Genomic DNA, 21,795 nt, shown 5'->3' with positions numbered 1-21,795 from the left:
CGGATGACTAATGATGCTGAACATCTTTTCATCTCTCTGTTGACCATTTGTGTATCTTTGGAGGAATGTCTATTTGAGTCCTTTGCTCATTTTAAAATCAGGCTGTTTGTCTTTTTGTTGTTGGCATTGTAAGAGTTCTTTATGTATTCTGGTTAATAGACCCTTATTAGATTTCCAGGTATTTCCACCCCTTCTGTAGGATATCTTTTTACTTTCCTGACAGTGTCCTTTCATGCACAAAGGTTTTTAATTTTGATGAGTTCACTTTAAGTTTTTCTTTTGTTGCTTGTGCATTTGGTGTCATCTAAGAATTCATTGCCAAATTTAAAGTAATGAGATTTACTCATATGTATTCTTAGACGTTTTTTGTAGTTTTAGCTCTTAGATTCAGGTCAATTCGTTTTGAGTTTATTTTTGTGTATGGTTTGTAGTAGGGGTCCAACTCCATTCTTCTGAATGTGGATATCCAGTTGCTTCAGTTTCTTCATCTGCAGAATAGGGATAAGATTGTGAGGATAGGCTACTCTGGGCACATTGCCTATGGGTCACTGTTCCCTGCTCCGCAAGGAACAGTATTTAAATTAACAAAAAATATTGTAAGGATATTTTTTCTTCTAGGTTCCTTTTCTTTCGTTTTGAAAAAATATAGTCTCTTTGTTGAAAAAACTATTCTTTTCCATTGAATGATCTTGGCACCTGTGTTGAAAATCAATTGAGTGTAGATATTTGGCTTTATTTTTTGGCTCTGAATTCTCTTCCATTGGTCTGTATGGCTGTCCTTATACTGCACTGTTTTGATTACTGTAGCTTTGTATAGTAAATTTGAAATTGGAAAGTATTTAACTTTATTCTTCTTTTTCAGTATTATTTTGGCTCTTTGAGGCCTTTTGAAATTCCATGTGAATGTGAGGATTGACTTTTCTATTTCTGAAAAAAGAAAAAGCCTGTTGGAATTTTGATAGGGTTGGCATTGAATCTGTATATTTCTTTGGGTAGTATTGCCATCTTAACAATATTGTCTTCTCATCCATGAACATAGCATATCTTTACATTTATGTAGATCTCTAATTTCTTTTTTTTTTTTTTTTTTTTTTGAGACAGAGTCTTGCTCTGTGCCCCAGGCTGGAGTGCAGTGGCGCCATCTCGGCTCACTGCAAGCTCCGCCCCCCCGGGTTCACGCCATTCTCCTGCCTCAGCCTCCCGAGTAGCTGGGACTACAGGCACCCGCCACCTCGCCCAGCTAATTTTCTTGTAATTTTAGTAGAGACGGGGTTTCACCGTGTTAGCCAGGATGGTCTCGATCTCCTGACCTCGTGATCCGCCCATCTCTGTCTAATTTCTTTAAACAGTGTTTTTTAGTATACAAGCCCTTCACCACCTTGGTTAAGTATTTTTTTGGAGGCTTTTGTAAATTATTATTATTATTTTTTTAAGAGCTAGGGTCTTGCTCTGTCACCAGGTTGGACTGCAGTGGCACCATCATGGCTTGAGTTTCTTGGGCTCAGGTAGTTCTCCCATTTCAGCCTCCTGAGTAGCTGGGACTTCAGGCACACACCACCACTCCTGGCTAATTAAAAAAAATTTTTTGTGGAGACTGGATCTCACTATGTTGTCCAGGCTGGTCTCAGACTCCAGACTTAAGCCTGCCTCAGCTTCCTAAAGTACTAGGATTTTACAGGTGGGAGCCACTGTGCTTGCCTTTAATAGCAATGTTTTTGTTTTTGTTTTTGTTTTTGTTTTTTGAGACAGAGTCTCGTTCTGCCGCCCAGGCTGGAGTGCAGTGGCGTGATCTTGGCTCACTGCAAGCTCCGCCTCCCGGGTTCACGCCATTCTCCTGCCTCAGCCTCCCGAGTAGCTGGGACTACAGGCGCCCGCCACCTCGCCCGGCTAGTTTTTTTGTATTTTTTAGTAGAGACGGGGTTTCACTTTGTCAGCCAGGATGGTCTCGATCTCCTGACCTCGTGATCCGCCCGTCTCGGCCTCCCAAAGTGCTGGGATTACAGGCTTGAGCCACCGCGCCCGGCCTTAATAGCAATGTTGAGGTAAAATTGATGCATTACATTATTCATCTATTTTAAAGTATACAGTTCAGTGGCTTTTAGTGTATTCAGAGTTGTGCATCCGTCACCATAGTCAGTTTGCTTTTGTTTTTGTTTTTGTTTTTTTTGAGACGGAGTTTCGCTCTTGTTGCCCAGGCTGGAGTGCAATGGTGCGATCTCAGCTCACTGCAACCTCCGCCTCCCGGGTTCAAGGAGTCTCTGCCTCAGACTCATAAGTAGCTGGGATTACAGGCGTGCACCACCATGCCTAGCTAATTTTGTAATTTTAGTAGAGACGGGGTTTCTCCATGTTCGTCAGGCTGGTCTTGAACTCCCGACCTCAGGTGATCCACCTGCCTCGGCCTCCCAAAGTGCTGGCATTACAGGCGTGAGCCACCACGCCAGGCCCTACTTTTCATCTCTATAGGTTTGCCTATTCTTGACATTTTGTATAAATGGAATCATAATGATATGTGGTCCCTTTGTGACTGGCTTTTTTCACTTAGCATGAGTTACGGTTCTTCCACATGGCAGCACGTCTCAGTACTTCATTTCTTTTTATGACAGAATGGTTTTCCATTGTATGGATCTGCCACATTTTGTTTATCCATTCGTTGTTGTGGACATTAGGGTTGTTTCCACTTGATGGCTTTTATGAATAACGCTGTTGCGGACATTTGTGTGTAAGGTTTTGTGTTTCACCATCTCCTTTTAATCCTTAGCAGCTCTCTAAGGAGTGGGTTCGTGTGTGTGTGTAGGGTGCTTGGATATTCGTGGTGAAGAACAGTTGGAAGGAGTCAAGGGGTGCTGGGAGGGTGTGGCAGCAGTGCCAACCCCCGGCACAGAGGTGTTTTGGCATTTGATCTACCTGCACAGCTTTATTGGTGAGTCCCAGTCTGTGGGATTTGGCCTTACAGGGCCACAGGGCAAGTGTGTTTGGAAGCCTGGGCCTCCCCTGGGACTAGGCCAGGAGCTGGCACAGACAGCTTGCTCCTGCAACTGCCAGGAGGCAACTGGTGCCCCAGGGCACTGCCGTTGGCACCTTCCTGCCAGGCATGACCTGTGGATCACCCGGGCTCAGCCCAGCGCCCCAGCCTGCGTCAGCAGGGGCCACCTGGAGGGCTCCTCTGGGAGAGGCATTCTCATGTGTCCCCCGCACCCCCCCGCCCCGTGGTACCCCTTGTGAGTCACCATCACACTGGGCCTCCTGCCACCCACCTGGGACATCGCTCAACCTTGTCCTAACCTCTCTCCCTCCCCTCGTGCCTCATTTCAGGTGAATACATCAAGACCTGGAGGCCACGGTACTTCCTGCTGAAGAGCGACGGCTCCTTCATTGGGTACAAGGAGAGGCCCGAGGCCCCTGATCAGACCCTTCCCCCCTTAAACAACTTCTCTGTAGCAGGTGTGTCTTGGGATGAGTGAGTGGGTCAGTGTTCTGGTGCTCACAGAATGGCTGGCAGGTCTTAGGGGCTCGTGGGACTTGGTCATTGAGCCTTGGGCCTCCCCTGGGCCTTCCTGCCCTTGGATCCATTTTCGCCCTTCCCCTGCTCTCCCTCCTTGTTAGCTGGCCAGGTGGGGCTGTCCTGCGGGGAGATGCAGAGTGGGAGGGAGGGAGAAGCCAGGGCACTTGCCCACACCCAGCCCCATGCATCGCCTCCTTGTGGTGCCAGCTTCTGTCGGCCAGGCCTTGGGGTCCCCAGCTGGTGGCAGGTGCCTCCCATCCTGCGCTTTGGTAACAGCCTCCATCTTCTGTCCCTCGGACGTAGAGGGGTCTCAGCTTCCCACTCAGCCGGTCACAGGGCTGGCCTCGCAACATCTGTCCCTCCGTGATACCCAAAGGGATGCCTTCCAACCAGACCCTGGCAGTGAAGTTTCACAAGCCCCAAGCCCTTGACTGAGCCTTGGAGAATACAGTCCTATCGATACCTCTGCCCCTTTCCTCCTCCTTCCTTCCTTGCTGACCTGATGGGTCACCATGTCCTGTTGTTCTGCCTGCTAAGAACATTACAGAGGCACCCGCATCTCCACCGCCAGGGCCTTAGCTCAGACCACCGTCCTCTCCTGCCATGCTCTGGAACCCAGCATCCGTCCCATGCTGCTCTGCGTGAAGCCTTTTCCTGGTTGCTCTCCACATGTGCTGGTGACCCTGACACATCTGTTCCCAGCCTCAGTGTCTCGTTAGAACTCACAGCCTGTCCCAGGCTGCTCCTTGGACACATCTCCCCGAGTGTCTTCTAGGTCCCTCATACCTGCCACATCCCAACCTGACCGTCAGGCCTCTCCCAGCTTTCTATTCCTGTCTCTGTCTCATGGACAGCAGGCCAAGAGGCCTGGGCCTGGTCCTCAGTGCCCTCTCCCCGTGGCCTGTCTGCAGGGCTCCACTTTGGTGTGGCCCCACCCTCCCTAGCTGGCTCCCCACCTCCCTGGCCTTCTGACCTTCAGTCTCACCCTCTGCATGGCAACCAGAGGGATCAGTCTCAATCTGTTTGTGTCCCTACCCTATCTAAAGCCTTCTGTGGCTCCCTGCTGCCCAGAGGACAAAGTCCAGATTCTTTCCCATGGCCTCCAAGGCCCTGCCTGGCTGGCCCCAGCCCACCTCTCCAGGCCTGTCTCTCACTTACCCCTCCTTACCCTTGGAGCAGAATTGGCCACCCGCTGAGGATGTTGAACCTCCTCTCACCTCTGGGCGTCTGTTCTCCATGTACCCTCTAAGTTCCCTTTTCCTTCAGGGCTTAGTTCAGAGAAGCTGCTTCCTCTGGGAAGTCCCCCCATTCCCCAGGCTGGGTTGGATGCTGCCTCTTAGCTTCTGCACACCTCTGGGCTTGTCCCCATCGCGGCCCTGTCTGTGGAGCCATCACTCTCTGATGGGCTCCTCTCCTTCCACACACACACTAGACCCTGAGCCCCGTGAGAGCAGGTCCAGGGCTGTCTCAGTCCCTAGAGTGTCCCCAGCACCATCTGGCATGGGGCTGGGCCTGTGGGAGGTGGCTCGGGCACTTTGGGATGCAGGCTGGCAGGGCTGTCCCCTCAGCCCCCTGCTGTCTACTCCCTCTGCCTGCAGAATGCCAGCTGATGAAGACCGAGAGGCCGCGGCCCAACACCTTCGTCATACGCTGCCTGCAGTGGACCACAGTCATCGAGAGGACCTTCCACGTGGATTCTCCAGACGAGAGGTGAGTCTGGGCCTCTGTGTGGCTACCGTTGAGAGGGACCAAGCCTGGTGTGAGGACGAAAGGTACAGATGGAGATTTTCCCTGGGACCCTACATAGGGGTTTCCAGTCTGCAATTCTGGTGGGGGGTGGTCTCCCCAGCTGGGGCTGTGAAGAACTGGGGTTCTTAGTCTGAAGACCCTACTCTGCCCTCAGACTTGCGGGTGCATTGGAATCACAGGCAGAGCTCATGAAAAGTCCAGACCGCTGGGCCTCGCTTCAAGACCTGTGACTACTTGGAGATCTGCCCAGGGTCAGGGAACTACATTCTTTTTTTTTTTGAGATGGAGTTTCACTCTTGTTGCCCAGGCTGGAATGCAGTGGCATGATCTCGGCTCACTGCAACCTCCACCTCCCAGGTTCAAGCGATTCTCCTGCCTCAACCTCCTGAGTAGCTGGGATTACAGGCGTGCACCACTATGCCCAGCTTAGTTTTTGTATTTTTAGTAGAAAAAGGGCTTCTCCACGTTAGCCAGGCTGGTCTCAAACTCCTGACCTCAGGTGATCCACCTGCCTTGGCCTCCCAAAGTGCTGGGATTACGGGTGCGAGCCACCATACCCGACCTTCTTTTTTTATTTTTATTTTTATTTTTATTTTTTTGAGACGGAGTCTCGCTCTGTCGCCCAGGCTGGAGTGCAGTGGCCGGATCTCAGCTCACTGCAAGCTCCGCCTCCCGGGTTCACGCCATTCTCCTGCCTCAGCCTCCCGAGTAGCTGGGACCACAGGCGCCCGCCACCACGCCCGGCTAGTTTTTTGTATTTTTTAGTAGAGACGGGGTTTCACCGTGTTAGCCAGGATGGTCTCGATCTCCTGACCTCGTGATCCGCCCGTCTTGGCCTCCCAAAGTGCTGGGATTACAGGCTCGAGCCACCGCGCCCGGCCTTTTTATTTTTATTTTTCCAGACGGAGTCTTGCTCTGTTGCCTAGGCTGGAGTGCAGTGGCACCATCTCAGCTCACTGCAACCTCCGCCTCCCAGGTTCAAGGGATTCTCCTGCCTCAGCCTCCCGAGTATCTGGGATTACAGGCACATACCACCACACCTGGCTAATTTTTGTATTTTTAGTAGAGACGGGATTTTGCCATGTTAGCCAGACTGGTCTCAAACTTCTGGCCTCAAGTTATCTGCCTGCCTCGGCCTCCAAAGTGCTGAGATTACAGGCGTGAGCTATCCTGCCTGGCAGGAACTACGTTCTTAATGAGCATCTCTATTGATTTTGAGGCAGGTGGTCCAGAGAGTCATTTTAAAAAGATCAATTTAGTAATCAGAAGAGATGATAAAGACTCATCTATTTCAAAACTGAAACAGTGTAAGGTGGAGCTTCCCCCACCCTGCCCTTTCCGTCCACCTCCCCGCCCCCCAGTTAATCACTGTTCTTAGGTGCCCTCGAAGAGCAGAGGGAGACCTTTGTGCCCTGCTGCCCCCTTTTTTTTTTTTTTTTTTTTAAATACAAAAGGTCGCATTGTACATGCTTCTGGACTTGCTTTTCCCTTAGTGTACCTTGGAGAATTTGCCTTGATATATGGAGAGATGCGGCTGCTTTGTTTCATGTTTTGCTTTCCCTTTTTTTTGGACAATTGGATATGTGTGTCCCAAGTGTGTTTATTTAGCTGTTCTTTATTGTGCTTCCGGCTTTTGGCTCATTATAAGCAATGCTGCAGTGAAATAGCCATGTCTGTCTTGTTCGATGTGTGCACAGGTAGACCTGTGTGACGAGTGCTTAGATGCAGGATTGCCGAGTCACTGGGAAAATGAGTTTGTAGTTTTGCAAAGTTTCCATTAGGCGATGTCTGAGAGTGCCCCCGTGGCCTTGTGTTTTCACACATTTGGATTTGTACCAGTCTGAACAGTGGAAAAATTCAGCACCTTGGGGTGTTTAACTTTCCTTTCTTTCTCTGTGGATGAGTTTGACCCTCAAGGGCCATGTGAGTTTCCTATTCTGAACTGTCTATATTGTCTATTTTTCTGTTGGACAGTTGGTCTTTTTCTTATTTATGTATTAGCTCTTTATATATTAAGGAGCTTAGTCCTTTGTAATCAGTGGGAAATGTTTCTTTTTCCCACTTTGTCCTTTTGGACCTCACTTTGAGAAACAGTCTTCTAGCTTATCTATGGAGTAAGGTTTCAGCAGACCTTCTGGAGAGCCCTAAAATAGTGCCGTCCAAGAACACTTCCGGCCATTGTGGAAATGCCCTGTGTCTGCACTGTCCAGTAAGCACCTTTGCCGATTGCCTGTGCCAATTGCCTGTGCTGACTGCTTGTGCCGATTGAGCATTTGAAATACAGCCACCGAGGAATGGATTTCTTTAGTTTATTTTAATTGATTTAAATAGCCACATATGGCTAGTGGCTACCTTCTTGGACAGTACAGCTCAGGAGCCCACAGTATCATGAGACTTGTTACTATAATCTATACTATAATTATCGTTGCATATCCTCCCAAGGTAAAAAATATACTTGCCCCACTGAGGGGAACAAAATTACCATTTCAAGCCAGCTGAGGTGCTACTCAGTTGAAAACTATGGACCAAAACATGAATGGCCAATAAAAACAGATCAAAACCAGTAGGTGTATAGGTCCTGGGTGTTGGGGGCTGGGTTTTGAAGACTGGATAGGAGTTGGCCACGGAGATAGCAAGGAAGAAAGTTCAGAAGGGACAGCATATGCAAAGGCCTGGAGGTGAAATAGCTCATACATCCCAGCCACCACAGGGGGTTCTGTGTCACTAGAGAACCAAGGGGCCAGGAATGTTGGAAGAGGGGAAGTGGAGGCGCTCGAAGCTGGAGAGCTCAGCCAAGGCCTTGGACTCCAGTTGGAGATCCCCACAGGGCTTGGCAGGTGCTTAATAAATTGGGATTTGTCCCAGGGTTGTTACACGATGCAGGGGGATGATAAACAGGAGCGGCTGATGCAGCAGTACCTGGCATAGTTTGCCAGCCTGGAATGGGAGCAGGGAGCCAGCAAAGTGTTTTAGTAGGCAGGAGAGATGGTCTTGTTTCCATTTTCACAAGACAACATGCCCTTTCCTTTACCCAGATTCTGTAGGCTGGAGAGCCCCACCTGCCTTTTCTTCTTGGTACCTGCTGCTGTTGGCAAAGAGAAAACTGCTGGAACTACTAAGAGACCAGGTCCCAGATTTCTGACCTTAACTATGGATGGGTGGAGGGGGTGAGCCAGAAACCCAGCAAGAGGGAGGCCCCCTCCACTCTGCTCCTGGCTGACTGATGCTGTCCTCACAGCTCTGGCCCACATAGGCTGATGTCAGCTGGCCTCTCTTAAGCCTGGGGGGGGAGGCAGGGGTTGCAGGGTAGGTGGGTGCCGGTTGGTGACTGCTCGTTGGCGAGGTGCTGCAGCACCTCCTCACTGGGCTCCTGGTTGCCTCTCCAGCTTGAGAGACCCTCCTCCCTGTCCCCCACTTCACTGCAGACGTGTTTCACTTGGAGAAAAGTTGAAAGAATAGTATAATGAATGGACGTCCAGGTGCCCCACTCCTAGACTCTGCAGGCCTGCATTCACCGTGTCTGCCTCATCTGGGTGTGTTTTATGCTGAACTTGAACTTGTGTTCTTACTTAGTGACACTTCTTAGTGTCACTAAGGACTTTCTCCTACAGAATCATGATGCTGTCACGCCTGAGATGATGATAATTTTTGTTTACTAGTAACTTCTCCTTATCCATGCCATACTTGAATTTCTTTAGTTACCTTTTGAAGGATATGCAACCTTTAGAACATTGTTTTTCAAACCAGGATTCATTCAAGGTACATGTCTCTTTGACTTGTTTTATTTAATCTAGTCCAGCCCTTTGTCTTTTTTTTTCCTCCCCGAAACATTGATTTTTTATTTATTTATTATTTTTTTAACAAGCCAGGCTAGTTGTCTTGTAGAATGTCACACCTTCTGGGTGTGTCATATTATTGCCTTTTGGTGTTGTTTACTTTTGTTCCCCATGTTTGTATTTCTTGTAAACTAGAATTAGGCCTAAAACAGGGTTGACAAACTAGGGCCCTGCCTTCCATTTTTGTAAATAAAGTTTTATTGGAACATGACCATGTCCATTTGTTCATGAATAGTCTGACTGCTTTTGGCTTACTATGGCTGAGTTAAGTAGTTGTGACAAAGACTGGCTTGCAAAGCCTAAAAAATTTAAATAATTGGCCCTTTTAAATTTTTAATTAAAATTTTTTTTTTTTTTTTTTTTTTTTTTTTTTTTTGAGACAGAATCTCGCTCTGCCGCCCAGGCTGGAGTGCAGTGGCCGGATCTCAGCTCACTGCAAGCTCCGCCTCCCAGGTTTACGCCATTCTCCTGCCTCAGCCTCCCGAGTAGCTGGGACTACAGGCGCCCACCACCTCGCCCGGCTAGCTTTTTGTATTTTTTAGTAGAGACGGGGTTTCACCGTGTTCGCCAGGATGGTCTCGATCTCCTGACCTCGTGATCCGCCTGTCTCAGCCTCCCAAAGTGCTGGGATTACAGGCTTGAGCCACTGCGCCCGGCAATTAAAATTTTTTAAATTTAAAACTTTTCTTTAAATTGAGACAAGTTCTTGCTCTGTTGCCCAGGCTGGAGTGCATTGGTGCAATCATAGCTCACTGCAGCCTCAAACTCCTGGGCTTAACCCATCCTTATGCCTCAGGATCCTGAGTAGCTGGGACTACAGGTGCGCACCACCGTGCCTGGCTAATTTTTAAATTTTTTTTGTGGAAACAGAGTCTTACTGTGTTGTCCAGGCTGGTCTCAAACTCCTAGTCTCAAGCAATCCTCCCTCCTCGACCTCCCAAAGTGCTGGGATTATAGGCACAAACCACCACACCCCGCTTTCTGGTCCTTGATGGAAAAAGTTTGCAGACCCCTGGTCTTGGTAGGCAAGAATACTTAAGAGTGCATCAGATGAGTATGATCCTTCTGTTGTTGTTGTTGTGACAGGGTCTGTGTTGCCCAGGCTGCGGTGCAGTGGCAGAATCACGACTCACCACAGCCTCAATCTCCCAGATTTAGGTGATCCTCCCACCCCAACCTCGCTAGTAGCTAGAACTACAGGCGCCTGCTACCACACCAGGCTAATGTTTGTGTTTTTTGTAGAGACAGGGTTTCACCATGTTGCCCAGGCTGGTCTTGAACTCTGGGCTCAAGTGATCCACCCATCTTAACCTCCCAGAGTGCTAAGATTACAGCCATGAGCCACTGTGCCTGGCTATGTGTGATCTTTTTGATATAAATCTTTTTTTTTTTTTTTCTTCAAGACAAGAGTTTCACTCTTGTTGCCCAGGCTGGAGTACAGTGGCGTGATCTTGGCTCACTGCAACATCTTCCTCCTGGGTTCAAGTGATTCTCATGCCTCAGCCTCCCTAGTAGCTGGGATGACAGGCACACGCCACCATGACCAGCTCATTTTTTATTTTTAGTAGAGACGGGTTTCTCCATGTTGGTCAGGCTGGTTTCGAACTCCTGACCTCAGGTGATCTGCCTGCCTCGGCCTCCCAAAATGCTGGCATTACAAGTGTGAGCCACCGTGCCTGGCTTTGATGTAAATATTATGTATTTTCTCTGCTTAGAACTCTGAATGGCTTTTACTACCACTTAGAGTAAACTCCGAGGTCTGTGCTGTGTCCTGCAGAGTCCTGTATGATCCAGCGACCTCTCCAGAAGCGTTTCCTACCACAGGCACTCTCACTTAGCCGCATGTCTCCTTGCTGTTCCTTAAACATGCCCAGCACATCTCTTGCCCGAGGGCCTCAGCACTTGCTGTGGCGTTTGTCTAAGGCCTTCTTCCCCGAGATGCCATCACAGCTCTCCCCGAGTCCACGAGGTCTCTGCCCCAGTGCCGCCGCCCCGGTGCGTCCTGCCCTGCCTCCCTTCGCTCTCTTGCCCTTCCCCAGCTGTGCTTTTCTTCACAGCACCTGTCCACCAAGTGGGGCATTTATATTTATTTATGTATCTGGCACACAAATGGGTGTTCAGTAAATGTTTGTTGGATGAAGAAAAAATAATTAAAACAAATTCTCGGCCGGGCGCGGTGGCTCAAGCCTGTAATCCCAGCACTTTGGGAGGCCGAGACGGGCAGATCACGAGGTCAGGAGATCGAGACCATCCTGGCTAACACGGTGAAACCCCGTCTCTACTAAAAAATACAAAAAACTAGCCGGGCGAGGTGGCGGGCGCCTGTAGTCCCAGCTACTCGGGAGGCTGAGGCAGGAGAATGGTCTAAACCCGGGAGGCGGAGCTTGCAGTGAGCTGAGATCCAGCCACTGCACCCCAGCCGGGGCGACAGAGCAAGACTCTGTCTCAAAAAAAAAACAAAAAACAAAAACAAAAAACAAAACAAAACAAAACAAAAAAACAAATTCTCTGAGTTAGATCCTGTTCCGAGGACTTTACATATATTAATTTATTTTACTCTCACAAGGAAGGCTATCTGCACACAGAGAGGGCCCCAGATGCCCTCCAGCTGTAAATGCCCCTCCAGGTCGGGGAGGTGATGGTTAGGGGAGAGTCCCCACAGTCAGCCGTCACTCCCGAAGTGATGAGGACTTGCTTGTGCATGAAGGACAGCCCTGCCACCTCCGCTTCACCGAGCGTCTCTCTGCGGTGCCCTGCAGGATGGCCCAGGGCTGGGGTTCAGGCCCTGGATTCAGGCCAGCTGCCACGTCCCTCCCTCAGTGGGGCTCAGTTCCCTGGCTGTTAGGAGGCTCAGGAGAGGAGGTAAACGTGAAGGCACTGGCGCAGGGCCTGCCCGTGGCAGCCTTTGGCACATGCAGCGCCAGTGCCTCTCTTACCTCTCTCTCCTATGCCACCAGCATCTCTTTTGTGGAGGATGCTGGGGTCTCCTCTCACTACCCCCAGTCGGTAGCCCGCACAGCAGCTGCTGACTTCAGACAGAAATCGGAGCCTGTTCCCCCGTGACTAAAACCCTTCAGCGACTTCCTGTGGTGCTGAGGATAAGACCGAGATCTCTAACATGGTGGCATGTAGAGCCCGGAGTGGTCTGGGCTTGCCCTCCTCCCTGTCCTCATCTTCTTCACTCCCCTCTGTTGGCTCCAGCCATTCTGGCACCTGTGCGCCTTCCACAGACACCCCAGCTTGCTCCTGCCCTGAGGTCTTCGCCACACATTTCCCTCTGCCTGGGTTCCTTTCCCTCCCAATCCCCTGCCTCCTTTCCTCCATTTCATTTATTTCACAGCTGTGTGCCAAGGGCCTGTTCTAGGCACTTGGGATGGCCATTGTTCAGGTCCTGGTTTAAAGATCACCTCCTCAGGCCTCCCCTGACTGCCCTCTGAGGAGTCTCCCTGTTTGGCCCCCACCTTGGAGCTTCAACACACTTGTCTTCCCCTTCAGGTCAGGAGCCCCGAAGGGCTTGTCCCCTGCTGCATCCTCAGTGCCGTGAACAAGCCTGGTGCACAGAAACACTTCACATTTGCAGGCCGGCTGGGCGAACTCTCATGACAGCCTTCTGAGACCTCACTGTGCCGGGCACTGCTCTCAGCACTTTTATGTCCAGGGTCTCATTTCACCCTGATAGGACCCTCTAGTGCCTCACCCACCGAGGCACAGGAAGGGCATACAGCCTGCCCTGTGTTGGCCTGCAGGAAGGGGCAGAGCTGGGATCCACGCCCAGGCCATCCCCCAGAGCCTGTCCTCTCACCCACTGTGAGGTCCCCAGCTGGTGTGGAAGGCAGGCAGCGCATTGGGCGGCAAGGTCCCCACAGCTCCTGGCCCAGAGCCTGGGCTCGCCCTGTACTGTGCCCTTCCCAGTGTTGGTAGGGCGAATGTGGCTCCCCCCATGTCCCTCCCCTGGCCCCGCGACCAAATGAGGATGGGAAGGTTCCGAAAAATACCGATGGGAGAAGTGCTCTTGGAGGTAGAAGTGCCTGGGTTGTGTCCCTGGCTTCTGTAGGTGGGCAGATGAGCCTCTCTGTGCTTCGGTCTTGTCGTTTAGCATGAAGTGAATGGCAGTACCTACTACACAGGGTTGTGGGAGGGTGACAGGAGTCCTCCCGCAGAGCACACAGTGGCACCAGCCTCCGCAAGTGGAAGGTGTTCGTGGGACTGCTGTTGAGGGGCGGGGCTGGGGGCCCCTCTCTGAAAGGCGGGTGCAGATCATGGCTTCCGAGGAGAGTTCTTCCTTCGCTTTGCCCCTGGGCTCCCTGGCTGGGTCCCACGAACCTTGCCTAGAGAGGGCCCCTGCTTTACCCTCCTGGGTCTGGGTCCCACGAACCTTGCCTAGAGAGGGCCCCTGCTTTACCCTCCTGGGTCTGGGTCCCACGAACCTTGCCTAGAGAGGGCCCCTGCTTTACCCTCCTGGGTCTCACGTAGCTTCAGCAGCTTCGCTGGGGCTCAGGGGCAGGCGGGTGGTGCTGAGGAGGAGTAGGCTGTGCACAGGTGGGTCCCAGCTCCGCCACGTCCCTGCTGTGTGACCTTCACAGGTGACTCCACCTCCGTGTGCCTCGGTCCCCACAGCAGAAATGCTGGCTCTTGAGAATTGCAGTGCTCTTGAGAGTCAAGCAAGGTGGTGTCTGGAGCTGGCCATTCAGTATTGTTATTTTTACAGTGGTGGTTTCCCCAGGGCTCTCCTCTGGGGGCTAGAAGATACTTGAGGCCCAGCTTCAGGGGGAGCTCCCCTTTGCCCCAGACCCCATGTTGCAAACCCTTGAGAAGGATCCTGGACAGAGGCCCTTGCTTTTCGTCTGGAATTCCGAATGCTGCAACCTTGCAACTTTGATCCAGTTAGAATTGGATCGGAGGCTTGTCAGGCAGCAGGCGAGCTCCAGTTACTCCCAGATAACCTCCTGCCTCGCTGTGGTTTCTGGAGCTCTCTGTAGGGTGGGCAGTGGGAGCCAGGGTAGGTGGGGTAGGCCCGCCCCTGCAGTCTTCGGCACCCTCCCCAAGTTGAGTGCCTTCCGCCCAGCCCTGTGTGCGGTGCTGTGTGCCCGCAGTCCACCAACCTCTTAGCCCCAGGCCCTGGTTGGGACTAAGAGAGCTGGGAGGGCTGAGCTCGTCCAGGTGGCAGAGCCACTCTTGGAGCCCCAGCTGGGGTGGCTCCAGGGCCCGTGCTCCTGATTCCCATCTGGAGTAGCCTCCCAGAGCTGCTTCTGGGCTGGTGGTGTGGCTGTGCCGTCTTCCATGTATTCGGGTTCTCTCCACAGAGAGACCATCTGTGTTCTCTCCACCCCTCTCTTTGAAAACAAAGATGATACCACGCTGTACATCTTAGTCTGCAATCTGCCATCTTCACGTGACAGTCTCTCAAGATTTTTATATATGAAAGACATATTTTCCTTTTTAATATATTCACTGTATCTCTTAGGAGATCTGTGATTTTTTTTTTCTCAATCCACCATCATTTACTCAGAGTCAGCATTAAAAAAATTTAAAATTTGTGGGAGGACAACTATGTCTGATAAAGCATGTCATGGAAGGCTGGGCACGGTGGCTCACACCTGTAATCCCAGCACTTTGGGAGGCTGAGGCGGGCAGATCATGAGGTCAAGAGATCGAAACCATCCTGGCCAACATGGTGAAACCCTGTCTCTACTAAAAATACAGAAATTAGCTGGGCATGGTGACGGGTGCCTATAGTTCTGGCTACTCTGGAGGCTGAGGCAGGAGAATTGCTTGAGCCAGGGAGCCGCTGCACTCCAGCCTGGCAACAAAGCGAGACTCTGTCTCCAAAAAGAAAAAAGAAAAAAAAAACCTGTCGTGGGGTCGGCTCCTGCCCCGTGCCCCCCCCCCTTTTTTTTTTTTTTTTTTTGAAAAACAGGAATATTAGTGTAGCGTTTGGGAATTAGGCTATAATTTGTTCCAGAGAGGGCATGGGTTAAAGCGAGTTGAGAAATACTGGCTTGAGACGTTGGGCCAGGGAGTGCAGAAGCCAGCACCTCGCTGCCTGGGAGTGCACCAAGGCTCAGTGTGCGCTCCGCCCGGCTCTGCGCTGGGCCTTGCTGCGCCCTGGCTCTGGGGCCACTGGACTTTGGCTGCCTCACTCTTTCATTACCCAAGTATCTACCGAGTATCCACCATGAGTTCTGGGTGCAGAACCATGTTCAAAGCAGGTGGAAATCTCCGCCTCCATGGGGTGGACAGAGATGGGTTGTGGGGACTCCAGTCTCTGAGTGGGTGGGGAGGGCAGCGTGTCTTTTGTGATTCCAGCTACCAAGGCTGAAGCAACTGCTATTTTTCTGGAATCCAGTTTTTTAATCTGTGCCTCAGTTCCTCCTTTGTAATGGGTGGGAGTGGGAGTGGTTGATGATAGCGAGTGCTTCCCATGTGTTATTAGAGGCTGTTCCTTTTCCTCGACTCCCAGTTCCCTTCCCTGGAGGCAGGTAGCGCTCCAGGATCGTGACTGCTCTGCTGGAGATGTTTGTGCCTGTGTGAGTTTGTGTCCGCAGAAGTTCATTATTTTCTAACTCAGGAGCACAGAACTGTACACTGTTCTTCACCTTCCTTCATTTTGAAATGTTTCGTAGAGGCGGGGTCTTCCTGTGTTGTCCAGGCTGGTCTGGAATTCCTGGGCTCAAACCATCCTCCAGCCTCTGCCTCCCAAATTGCAGGGATTACAGGAGTGAGCTGCCTCACCCGGCCCTGTACCTTCCTTTTTTCCTTAAGATGTCTCAGGTCATCCCAAGTCAGCATACAGACCTACCTCCGTCTTTCCCCCAGCTGCAGAATGTCTCATTGCACAGATGCCTCACAGGCATTCTACCTCACAACAGCCTGTGTGTTAAACACTGCTGTGATATTTCATCAAATCGAAGGTGCTGTCATTGGGGGGGCACCTTATTTCGTATAGTGCCAAGAAAAAGGAGTGCCCAATTAAATCAAGACAGACCCCAACTGTGAGATGCACCTGCATTTCAGCAGTGTCAAAATGTGGAAGGGGGTGCATGGTGGGACGGATGGAAATAGAAGTAGTTTCGCGTGGTACACCAGGAAACGACACTGGGGAGGAATACAGCCCAGCAGGGTGCCCCGGCTTGGATTTTGAAGCCCAATCCCAGCCGCTTGTTCCCTGCCTGACCTTGGGTGGGTGCCCCAGTGCCTCAGGAACACAGGAGCAGTGACACTTGCCCTGGGGCGGGGGCCACCCTGGAAGATGCGTGTGAAGGGCTGGCTGTACTCCCTGTGGCTTATTTAAATCACTGGGATTTGGGAAGTTGCCTACTTGTACTCTTTGAATTTTCTCATTATTAGTAAACATTTTATTTTTCCTATTGGTCATGTGGGTATTTTCTAGACACAAGCAAAATACACAGAGGGTTCAAAATGCATTGGGTTGAAAACACCTAATTGTGGTGTGGTCAAAAATGGGGGATGTGGACAATTTGGTGTCATTCAGCCTAGTATATTTTTCATTTTGGTCTCTGGTCATTTTCACTTATTAGGCAGAACAGTTTGTAAGTATCCAAAGAAAATTCTTTCCTTTTTTTTGCTGATTGCAGTGGCATGATCATGGCTCACTGCAGCCTCCACCTCCTGGGCTCAAGCAGTTCTCCCACCTCAGCCCCCGAGTAGCTGAGACCACAGGCATGTGCCACCACAACACCTGGCTAATTTTTTATCTTTGGTCTCTACAAAATGGGTATCCATGTTGCCTAGGCTGGTCTCAAACTTCTGGATGCAAGCCATCCTCCCACCTCAGTCTCCCAAAGTGCCAGGATTGCAGGTGTGAGCCACCAAGCCTGGCCCAAAGACAGTTCTTTCCCAGCAAGTTCTAAACCATGAGTGACAGAACTAGTTTGTTGTTTATTTTATTATTATTATTATTTATTGTTTTGAGATGGAGTCTCACACTGTTGTCCAGGCTGGAGTGCGATGGTGCGATCTTGGCTCACTGCAACCTCCCCCTCCTGGGTTCAAGTGATTCTCCTGCCTCAGCCTCCCAAATAGCTGGGACTACAGGCGCATGTCACCACACCTGGCTAATTTTTTGTATTTTTAGTAGAGACTGGGTTTTACTATGTTGGCCAGGCTGGTCTCAAACTCCTGACCTCAAGGGATCCTACGCCTCGGCCTCCCGAAGTGCTGGGATTACAGGCGTGAGCCATCGCACCTGGCCTGTTTTTATTTTTTATTTTTGTTTTTTGAAAACTTTTTTAGAGATGGGTCTTGCTGTGTTGCCCAGGCTGGTCTTGAACGCTTGGGCTCAAGCACTTGGCCCACCTCGACCTCCCAAAATGCTGGGATTACAGGTGTGAGCCATAGTACTTAGCTTCTAGTTGACTGTTTTTAAACCAGGCTCCTTTCTGCTGGGACCTGCTTCCTGTCCACCAGCTTCTCTCCTCTACGTCCCTGGGCTGCCAGGACCTCTGTCCCTGCCATGCAGACTCCCTGCTCCCAGCAGACTGTCCCCTCCAGGGATCCTGCGGGCCAGCTCTTGCCTTGTAATGTCTTCGGCTCCTTTGGCTAATGAATGCTGCTGCTTACTCTTGGTTTAACTTTACAAAACATTGGTAACTTATAAACTGGAGCTTGTCATTTGTTCTGAAGAATTTACAGGAGCCCTGTCTCTCCCTCATTCAAGGCTCAGGGTGCTGGCTCATTTTCAAGGGGCTGTGAAAAGAGGGGGTCACTCCTTTTTGATCATTTGCCTGCTGCCTGGCTTCAGATGGCCCTCAGGCCAGGTCACTTTAGGGAAATTGGTGATCTCTCTTTGTATTCCACTTTTTTTTTTTTTTTTAAGACGGAGTCTTGCTCTGTCACAAGGCTGGAGTACAATGGCGTGATCTGTGCTCACTGCAACCTCTGCCTCCTGGGTTCAAGCAATTCTCCTGCCTCAGCCTCTTGAGTAGCTGGGATTACAGGCGCCTGCCACCATGCCCGGCTAATTTTTGTATTTTTAGTAGAGACGGGGTTTTGCCATGTTGGCCAGGCTGGTCTTGAACTCCTGACCTCGTGATCCATCCGCCTCAGCCTCCCAAAGTGCTGGGATTACAGGCATGAGCCACCGCACCTGGCCTGCGTTCCACACTTACCTGCTCCTCACCATCACAGCCGGGGGTCTGTGGAGTTTCACTCAGGTCCCTTCAGCTCTCTCTGGTTCTGACAGATCTTGCCCAAATTCCCATGGGTATGTGGTCATTTGCTTGCCTGTTGCAGGGGGTGGCTGGGAGGTGGCATTCAGCCCTTTGACTCTGAGGCCCAGGACTCCTGGCTCCTGGGACTCACGTGTGTCCCTGCATAGGGAGGAATGGATGCGGGCCATCCAGATGGTTGCCAACAGCCTCAAGCAGCGGGCCCCAGGTGAGGACCCCATGGACTACAAGTGTGGCTCCCCCAGTGACTCCTCCGCGGCCGAGGAGATGGAAGTGGCGGTCAGCAAGGCACGGGCTAAAGTGGTAAGTGCTGGAAGCAGGGGTGGGGCTGCCAGCCTGTGATGCCCCCCACCCCCATTGCTGGCCCTGCTCTCCTTGGTTTCCATACACAGTTCAGGGGGCTCAGCTGAGAGACAACAGAGCTGCCCTGCAGGGTGGGGTGATTTCAGGTGGCAGGTGCCCTCAGGTCTTCTCCGTGCCCGTGGGGGAGGGGGCAACCCTAGGTGGACCCACTGCAGCTTCGTCTTGGGAGGTGGTGAAGACCTGGCTAGCCCCACGTCAGAGCCCAGCCCTCCCAAGGCCCTGTGCCCGCAGAGCCTGGTCTGAAGGCCACTTCAGAACACACAGTTGCTGCCCAGAGCCTCCCTTCCTGCTCCAGCCTAAGCCGTTTGGCAACAGTGTCTTTTGGTTTTCCTCTTTCTTTTGTTAAAATTTCCTCCCATGGGCCGTGAGCCAGGCGCTGACTGCCCCCACTCTCCCTGTCCCTGGCAGACCATGAATGATTTCGACTATCTCAAACTCCTTGGCAAGGGAACCTTTGGCAAAGTCATCCTGGTGCGGGAGAAGGCCACTGGCCGCTACTACGCCATGAAGATCCTGCGGAAGGAAGTCATCATTGCCAAGGTGCGTGCCCCGGGAACTGTGCTTGCTGGCCCCTGCGGGGGCTGCGGTCTGGAGCCTGACCCTGAGGCCTGGACGCTTACCCACGCTTTCTGCTGCCGTGGGCTTATTTCCCCCATGAGTTCCCTCCAGACAGAAAAGGGGGAGCCTGAGGCCCAGAGAGGAGCAGCAGGCCTTGCTGCTGAGTCCCCACTTCCACCCTCTGGTAGGGGCTGGGGGTGCCTGTGGAGAGAGCGAGCCTGGGGGCCTCACCCAGCAGGTACTGTCAAGGGAGGCTGGGGCCTGTTGGGGAGGCTGTGAGGACGTTCCTGTTGGGGAGGCCGTGAGGACGTTCCTGTTGGGGAGGCCAGGGCTCTGCTCAGGGTATCCCAGTTGGAGGCCGGGCCAAGAATGGAATTCTACTTTTTCCCTTATTTGAAGTTTTTGTAGTGGAAGATTCCAAAGATATTCAAAAATTTAAAAAGAAAATAAATATTACGGACCCCCATGTAGCCACTGTCCAGTTTGACCAGTTATCAGCGTTTAGCCAGCCTTGTTTCCTTAGCTCTGCCTGCCTCTCTTGTTCTGGACTACTTTAAGGCCTGTCTTAGACATCACGTCGCTTCACTCATCCACACTTGAACACGTGCCCTGACAGATGAAGGCTGTAAAGAATATAATCGTGGTGCTGCCATCAGAGCCAGTCACATTAACTGTTCATTCCTGATGTGGTGATCGGGCCTAAGGCAGCATTCCTCAGCCTCAGCACTGTTGACATTTTGGGACAGATTGTTCTGTGCTGTCGGGGCAGCCCTGTGCATTGTAGGGTTTTAGCAGCACCCCTGGCTTCTACGCACTAAAGCCAATAGTAGCTCCCTAGGTTGTGACAATCAAAAATCACTTTTGGGTTGGGTGCTGCAGCGTATGCTTGTAATTCCAGCACTTTAGAAGGCTGAGGTGGGAGGATCGCTGGACTGGGCTCGTTGACCAGCCTGGGCAACAAAGCGAGACCCTGTCTCTATAAAAATAAATTAGCCGGGCATAGTGGCGTGCACCTGCAGTCCCAGCTGCTCAGGAGGCTGAAGTGGGAGGATCAGTTGAGCCTCAGAAGTTGAGGCTGTAGCGACCCATGTTCACACCACTGCACTCCAGCCTGGGCAACAGAACCAGACCCCCAGCTAAAGAAAAAAAAGACATTAGACATTTTCAGGTGTCCCCTGGGGATCAACTTGCCCCAGGGAGAGCCTGTGTGAAGTTGCTGCAGGTGGCTTCAGATTTTTGGAACCTCTCCTGGTGGTTCTGCTGTACAGTCAATTAGAACCTGAATTAGAGTCACCCAGAGGGCTTGTGAGACAGCGCTGGGCCCACCCTGAGTTTCTGACCCAGTGGGCCTGGGGGTAGGTCCCAGGAATTTGCATTGCTGCCAGTTCCCAGGCAGTGCTGATGTGCCCCGTGTGGGGACCACACCCTGAGAAGCACTGCTTTGCTGTCTAGAGCTTTGTTAGGCCCAGTTCCTTCTTTGGGCAAGAGCGCTGTCTAGGTGGGGCTTCCCACAGCCTGTGGTGGCACCTCGGGGCTCTTGTGATGTCTGTTTGTCTCCCCTGCAGGGACATCACAAGTATCTTGCCCCTAGCAGCCTGGTCCCTTCATTGTGACATTGCTGCTGACTTTTCATCTGTGGCTTTGAGAGCCACTGATGATCCTCGTCTGGGTCTGTGATTTGCTGAGGGCTTGCAGGCATTCACATTCCACTCCTGTGATTGTTTCTGCATTTATGGCTAGGAACGGAATTGCATTTCACAAGGCCTTGCTCCCCTTCCTGGGTCGGGGTGGGGTGGGCAGGCATGGTGTTGCCCACCAGCCCCTCACCCGCAGTCTGTCTGCAGGATGAAGTCGCTCACACAGTCACCGAGAGCCGGGTCCTCCAGAACACCAGGCACCCGTTCCTCACTGTGAGTTGCCCTCCCTTTCCCAGACAGTGTGAGGCCAGCCTTTGGACAGCTCAGAGAAAGAGCCCAAATCTTCTGCTACAAAGCACAGCCTTGGGGGAGGCCAGGCGGCCAGGGCACGGTGTTGCTGCGCCCTGCCAAGTCATCCGAACCGAGACGTGTGGGGGTGGGCAGGCTCAGGGAGTGGGAGGGTGACAGCTTCTTCAGAGATGGTGGCTTTGTATAAGCACTTGAACCAACTGAAGATAACACATTATTCGATGGCTGCTCTCTCTATGAGTTAGGGCACTTAGCCCAGCTGGTTGAAGTAGAAATATTATTTTGTTTTTGTTTTTGTTTTCAGATATGCTCATAGAAGCAGATGTGTTAGCATTGTGTTGTCTGTCCGCTTGGACTGAGTAGATGCCTATTTGGGCTGCAGTCTCCATCGAGGCCAGTGGCCACCAGTTAAATGGATTAGATTAAGGATGGCTTATGTGTCATTTCTTTATCTCAGTTGCTGTCCAGGTATCCTATTAAGCCACAGTACTTTTTCAGATAAACTCTTATGAGGTACCTCAGTGTAGAAAACAGAATAGTTGAGTTGTCATGAGCTGAGGGACCCCCTGTCCATCCTGTTGTTGAAGTTGGCTCCCAAGCCTTTGCCACTCCCAGCCACAGCAGACATCACTTGTGTGTGTAAGTTGAAC

General features: G+C 51.5%; 1 protein-coding gene across 6 annotated transcripts in view; it reads left to right on the top strand.

The window, feature by feature from the left end:
- AKT2 (AKT serine/threonine kinase 2) overlaps positions 1-21,795 on the top strand; it is a 52,970-nt gene that overhangs the window by 22,756 nt on the left and 8,419 nt on the right. For all 6 annotated transcript variants that reach the window (XM_050769112.1, XM_050769113.1, XM_050769109.1 and 3 more), the window contains 5 exons: positions 3,316-3,444; positions 5,104-5,215; positions 18,428-18,581; positions 19,050-19,181; positions 21,044-21,109. In XM_050769112.1, the coding sequence (XP_050625069.1) occupies positions 3,316-3,444; positions 5,104-5,215; positions 18,428-18,581; positions 19,050-19,181; positions 21,044-21,109 (593 nt within the window). The remainder of the gene's footprint in view (positions 1-3,315; positions 3,445-5,103; positions 5,216-18,427; positions 18,582-19,049; positions 19,182-21,043; positions 21,110-21,795) is intronic.

This window comes from Macaca thibetana, chromosome 19 (genome assembly GCF_024542745.1).
Source record: "Macaca thibetana thibetana isolate TM-01 chromosome 19, ASM2454274v1, whole genome shotgun sequence".
NCBI lineage: Eukaryota > Metazoa > Chordata > Mammalia > Primates > Cercopithecidae > Macaca > Macaca thibetana.
This window is presented reverse-complemented; position numbering and strand designations above follow the sequence as displayed.